At 44.0% G+C, this 6,418-nt stretch overlaps 2 protein-coding genes across 5 annotated transcripts in view; one reads left to right on the top strand and one right to left on the bottom strand.

The window, feature by feature from the left end:
- Window positions 1–3,611, bottom strand: part of lhx1a (LIM homeobox 1a) — a 7,924-nt gene extending 4,313 nt beyond the window's left edge. The window contains exons 1-3 of the mRNA XM_046072898.1: window positions 3,442–3,611; window positions 1,485–1,708; window positions 468–751 (exon numbers count right to left, since the gene is read on the bottom strand). Coding sequence (XP_045928854.1) covers window positions 468–751; window positions 1,485–1,708; window positions 3,442–3,611 — 678 coding nt within the window. The remainder of the gene's footprint in view (window positions 1–467; window positions 752–1,484; window positions 1,709–3,441) is intronic.
- Window positions 1–6,418, top strand: part of pipox (pipecolic acid oxidase) — a 1,053,392-nt gene that overhangs the window by 107,813 nt on the left and 939,161 nt on the right. The gene's annotated exons all lie outside the window — the stretch shown is intronic.

Here is a 6,418-nt window from a genome sequence, read left to right as displayed (position 1 = left end):
GATGCTGGGGAAGGTGGAGCCTCTCTGATGTGATGAGGCCTGCATGGTCATGGCAGTCTGGCAGCCTGGCAGGGACAGTTTTCCATAAAATATAAGCTGTTACATCACACATTTTAATGGGTGCGTAACACCATTAAACAGGAAAGGCGCAAGCCCACCTCCTCAACCTGTGGGTGTCGCCGGAATATTATTTCCATAAGATTTCAGACTTCTCAGACAGAGCCAGAAGAACCCCGTTTTGATGATTTACTATTGAACCGTATAGAAATGACTGGGGATGGTGAAACCTATAATTACAATAGAGCTTTTTATTCGGGGCCACGTGGACCCGGACTGAGAAACGCCCGTTTTCTAAAAAAAATATATAGGCTAGCTATTACACATCTCTTTATGTATGTATGGTGGTTAATGAATGAACTCAGGATCTTTGGGAGTTATCAGAACCCAGCTTGGATGTTAACCGTTACCTGGATGACCCGCATGTTGAGGCCGGTCTCCTGGGCCAGCTGCTCCCTGATGTGTCTGGTGGGTTTGGGGGTCGCAGCGAACGCCGCCTTCAGCGTCTCCAGCTGCTTGGCCTTGATGGTGGTCCGGGGTCCGCGCCGCTTCCCTCCGAGGTTCTGGTCGTCGTTCTCGTTATTGACTGTTTCTTTGTCGGACAGGGCGGCTATCTCCGTGTCCTTTAGGACCACGTCGTCTTGTAGCTGGTCTTGAGAGTCCGGCGATAAACTGGGGTCGCTGCATGCCGTTACTGCAGGAATTACACAGGAACATCAGGATAACCAGAGCCAAACAATGGAAGTACTGCAGTGGAAACTGAAGTGGGGAAGAACAAAATCCACCCTATTCCCCAAAACTACATTTATCACTGAGGACTGTCAGCAGTGATGTGATGGGCAAGCTGTGACCTCCCCTCGGTGATGCAAACTACCACCAACATTAATTTAAAAAAAAAGGCTGAACGGTGTGTGCTGAACGATTTTTTGTGTGGAAGGTTCGGCTGTGTTTTTGCGCCTTTAAACGGCATTCATCAATTTGATGCTGCGCTGCTTTATGTGTTCCACCATTCAGAGCCATGTAAACACATAAAGACGAGAACGTTTTGGCCAAATAAAAAGCAGATGATGTGTTTTTCTCGTCTGCTTGAATATTAATTAAAAATCACAAACAAACGTAATAAAATCCCACATGACAGATTATGGACCAAATCTATTCTGCATATTTACATTACAGGCCCGAATACAGATCCCAGTATTAACTGCTGTATGAGAAAATAAAAGGCTTGAACTGAAAATGTTTCACGTGTGTGAACAGAAAAATGAATCGAGGATGGACCGTTTTTCTCTTGTTGTTGGTTAAATTCTACTGTCTGAATGCCATCTAAGTCCTGGTCATGGAAATGATGAAGCCACTGCGGGGCTGGACACTTCACATCCATCACAATTTATCCCGCCTTGCACTCACACAAACACACTCACACACACCTGAGAGGAGGTTGGTGTCTTTCACACTGGTGTTGTTTAGGTAATCGTCTTTGCAAACGAATTTATTCTCGTCTATGATGTAGAGCTCCTCGCCGGTGGAGAGCTGCTTATTGCACATCATGCAGGTGAAGCAGTTAAGGTGAAACACTTTGCTCCGGGCCCTCCGGACCAAGTCGTTCGGAGAGATGCCCTGCGAACAACCGCCACACTTCGTGCCGAACCGCCTGCAGGAGGAAAAGGAGAAGAGATTATTCTCACAGAGATTTTACAGAAAACATTTCTGAAGCGTTTAAATAATAATAATGTCAACGTTCAGCAAGGTCAGAGATCGGGAGGACGGAACGAGCCTCATTTCGCAGAATATAGACGAACATTTTAAAAATGAGAAGACTCAGTAGCCTATAGCTCAGTCACATTTTTGTGGAAGAAAAAATTTAGAAGGTATAATAAAGTCCTCACACCCATTTGAAAACAAACGGAATTTAGTAAAGTAAACCATTATTAAATTTACTCTTTTACATGAAAAAAATAATTCCAGATAGGCAACTCATAAAATAGAGAAAAGAGAACAGCTTTTTATGTAGACTTTCACTTAATAAAAGAGCTTTTTGGACTTTGTGCTCCCAAATAAGAAGAATATGAATGCTCAATCTGACATGTTGGGTATAATAATAATAATAATAATAATAATAATAATAATAATAATAATAATAATAATTATAATGCTACATCAAAATGCATTTTTTTGTGTGTGCAGTTAAAATATGTAGGGAAACTTAGGCTCTATAAATACTTTTAATTGTTATAAAAATGTTTTGATGTTGTGCATCAGTTCTAATTTTTTTTTTAAAACAATGCCATGATTTCCTCCCGCCAGAAGACACTGCACAACTATGTACTGGCCTGCTATAGTGACTAGCTTTTGTTCTATCAATCTTTTTACTTTTTTTACCTCTACATTTTCAAGTTTGTTCCCTAAAACACAATATAATATGTTCTAAACGGTGAAATCCAGTAAATAAACTGGTCCTGTACACTAACACAGCAGGCTGCTTTGGAATAAGACATTATAGCCCTACCATTGACTTCACCTTAAACAATGTGTATTGAGTGGTGCGCACGGCTTGTTGACTGCACGTCTGTGATTGCATTGTCTGCGGACTTGATCTTTTCAACTAGTTTACTATTCAAATCCACTTATCACGTCCTCCTCAGTCGGACTGAGCAAACACATTGGGGCAGCGGCTGCTCTGGCCGGGGTTTGATCCTGAGCGCTCCCCGGCCGCCTGCACGCTGTAAAAAACACACCCCAAGTGTGATTTCCTCGATTTCCTAACAAACCGCCCCCCCTCTCCCCGCTGAGAGCGAGTGCACACGCGTTTAATGTTTCTGCCCCTCTTTTGTTGTTGTTTTGCATAAGAATCCAAATTAACAAGCTTTTAATTACTCGCTTCTAATCAAAGCTTCATTCACGCCTGCAGGCACGGACAGGTCGGTTTGCTCATTTATTTAGAGAAAAAGAGAATCTGCATCACTGTAAATCATTGACATCCTGTATGCGCATTCAATAGATGTGCTAAGTTCTCTTTTTAATAATTCTAAAAACATAATGTATTTTTTATGTAACTATTTAGGGGGCAGTCTGAGCCTTTAAGAATTGCAAGGCATGTTTCTAGTAATTGTTAATGAATGGTGCACAATCAGTTTAAAAGTTGTAAATAATATAGAAGATGCAAGATTTTTCAGGCAAATGTTATGTTTGGCCTAAAGTACAAGTGTTTTCCATCTGTGAGGCACCATCTTTGCTGTATTTTTAAGCTCCAATTTAAATTTCTTTAGGCTGTATCATCTCTGTTTACCTGCTGCTATAGTCCAATAATAATAATAATAATAATAATAATAACAATAATAATAATAATAAATTGTGACTTTTTTCTGTCACCTTTCCCGACCTTACCTAAAGAAATCATTTTTGCAGTACAGTCTCCCCTCTCGAGAAAAACATTTCTCTGTCAAATTGCATTTGCACTCGCAGCACTGCACGCACTTGACGTGCCAGGCTCTGTCCAGCACGTTGAGCAGAAAGCGGTCCAGAATAGGCCTCTCGCAGCCGGCGCAGTGGACCATGGCTTTGGCTGGGCTACAACCCCACAAGTGAAGAACACACACAAACAAAATCAACAGCACAGTCCGAGCATTGACCGACTATCTGCTTTCTCCCTCCCTGATTCGCCTGGAGCTCCCGGGTGAATGTGCGCGGAGAAGCCAGTCGATCAGGTGTCACCACAGATTTCTCCCTGCATGCGTAAAGGGCTCAGCGTCCAAAAAAAAAAAAAACACACACAGGAAAGGATGGCGACCGCGTCCTCTCCCTCAGGTGAAAAAGCCAAAATGAAAACATAAAAATCAGTCCTTTATTGGATCCGGGGGCAAAACACGCAATTCAACCAAAATGTAGATTTCAGCACAGGAAGCTGCAGATCGGCTCAGGCGAGAAGACTGGACCCAGTCTGGTTGTCCCGGCGCTCTTGGAAGTGACGCATCGGCTGAAAGGAGCGTCGAGTGCCAGTCAATGCTGGAAGAGGCGTCTAATAAAATGCTTTTAGGGCAGAGCTGTCACACAACAAGACACGCGCGCCTATAAATAATTCAGTGTACTTTGACATGGCAGCGTATCCACTGTTCAAAACCCTGCGAGAAACAAAATCACACACCCAAAAGATTTTAAAAAGAGTGTCCGATGATCCTGGACGTTCAGCTTGTGGTGGCGGGGGATGCTGGGATGCGCAGGCGGCTCCGGTAGTAGTCAGTGTAAATGCTGGGATGCCCTCAGTCTCCAGTACCGTGTGTATGCTGGGATGCCCTCAGTCTCCAGTACACTGTCTTGCTCCTAAAGCTCCAGCACAGCCTTATTCCCAGCCTCCTGACGTCAGGCCGCGGCCGGACCAATCAGAGCGGTGCCATGCCAGCAACCATCAAGCCGCCCCATCATAACCCAGCGAGGGCTCTGCCTGCTATTTATGCCACACACTCAAGCAATTGTCAAGAATTTCCCTGCAAACTGTCATATGTTAGTGAATGTGTTTGGAGGAAGCAGCCGCGGCGGCGGAGGGCGAGCAGCGCGGAGGGAGAGACGCCACTTCTCAGCTGCTGAGCAAATTGTCTTCTGGGCATGAGGGGGGCATGAAGGAGGAATCTGAGCAGGTAGATATAGCTGCGTCTTCAGGATATAGAAGCTGGAGGCGCATATTGCATGGCGTGCTCTCTGTTTATTCATGCAGGCTAGTCACCGTGCGCCAGAAAACTAAGCACACGTTGGGCATGTTTGTTTTGTTATTTGATAATATCTGAAGGCTTTAATCATCACTAAATCAGCTGTACGTTAAAACCTAAAAGCTTACCTGCCTGCTTTGCACTTGAACGCATCGCTCCAGCTAAATGTTTGATTCAACTTATTTGGGCGATGAATGAATTGGTGTTCCCCTCTTTTCCCCCCAGTGTTGTGCCTTATTACAGAATGCCATGTGCTGATTTAGTTTATCAATGTTGCACATCAGCAGTGACACACTTTAGCTGGTTTGTGTTTGGTGTGATAGAGAGGAAGCGTGGAAGTGAAAGACAGAAAGGCTCTAAAGTTGACAGCTCTTGCAGCTCAGCCCGTCAGGAGCTCTCGGCCCAGACACCTCGGACGATTCATTAGGGAGGTCCAATCCACTTCAAGTCCACCTTAAGTAAATAACACCATGAGCCTAACAGCCTGCTGGATTATTAGCCATTTCCCATCAAAGGGCTCAGTCAAGTCTTTTGTGTTGATGATTTACAGGCCTGCGGTCTTTAACACTTCTAAGATTTTCTTTTCTTTTTACTCAGTGAAAACAGAGATTGTCTAGTCTGGAGGAAAAACAGTTGAACATCGTTTCGTTTTGCTATTTAACCAAGATTTGCATTTGCCAGGAAATTTTGAGCAATTGATTTTTGATACAGCTATTGGAACAATGAATAGTTTAATAAATGCAATTACGGTAAGACCGTGTTGTATTTGTCTTCGTGGTGAAAAAGAAATAGAAAGGCGAGTTTATCTCCTCGCCTTAAAATAGAATTAAGCTCAATAGCTGCGCACTTAAAGCAGAGAAAGCGACCCAGGGACACCCATTTATTCTCTACCAATCACCCGCCAGCACCCTCTTGCATATGGGCTGCTTCTCATGCAAAACGCCTGCCCGTCCCCGTCCAGCTGCCTCCCGGCGTCTGGGGAGCGCCCCTTCAACAGGACATGTGTTAGTGGCTTGAAGAAAGGAGAGATAAGGCTTAAAAACACAGACTCCATCTCTTTTTAGTTTTTCGCTTTTCAACCCGGCACTATCCTCTCTCTCAGCTCCAGTCTCCTTCTTGTCTTTTTCCTTCCTTTCCCCTACTTTTCTGTTTTTTCTGTCTTTTTGTGGACGGTGCGTCTGAGCGCATTCTGCGGAGCGTCTGATTATTTCCATCCGGTTTCCATCAGAGAGACAGGGAGACAGGGGTCACTGAGCTCCATCAAAACTGGGCGGTCCAAAGTTCTGCATAGAAGGACAATCAGCAACGGGAATGTTGCATTTCTGTTGGACTACAAAAGTCAGGTTTTTTTTCTGCACTAAAACCTGCAGGAGAATCTGAAAAGAACCCCACAAACCCTGCAGTCTGGAGGCCTTACGACACAAACTTGTAAATGCAGCATGTAAACAACACAAGTTGTTGTTATTTCCATGTGTAAAAGATTCATTGATAGCCTGTCAGTGGGGATAATCTCTGCCTGATTTAGAATAAACCAGAGAGAGAAAAGGCCAGCTCACAGAGGCAGATTAATCCACAAATAGAAGGAAATATAGGCTATAGGCTTAAACATATCTAAACTCCCCTCCAGGCAAAGACACTATTAAATGCAGAAATGGTTTTAA

Source organism: Micropterus dolomieu, linkage group LG17, assembly GCF_021292245.1.
Source record: "Micropterus dolomieu isolate WLL.071019.BEF.003 ecotype Adirondacks linkage group LG17, ASM2129224v1, whole genome shotgun sequence".
NCBI classification, from domain to species: domain Eukaryota; kingdom Metazoa; phylum Chordata; class Actinopteri; order Centrarchiformes; family Centrarchidae; genus Micropterus; species Micropterus dolomieu.
This window is presented reverse-complemented; position numbering and strand designations above follow the sequence as displayed.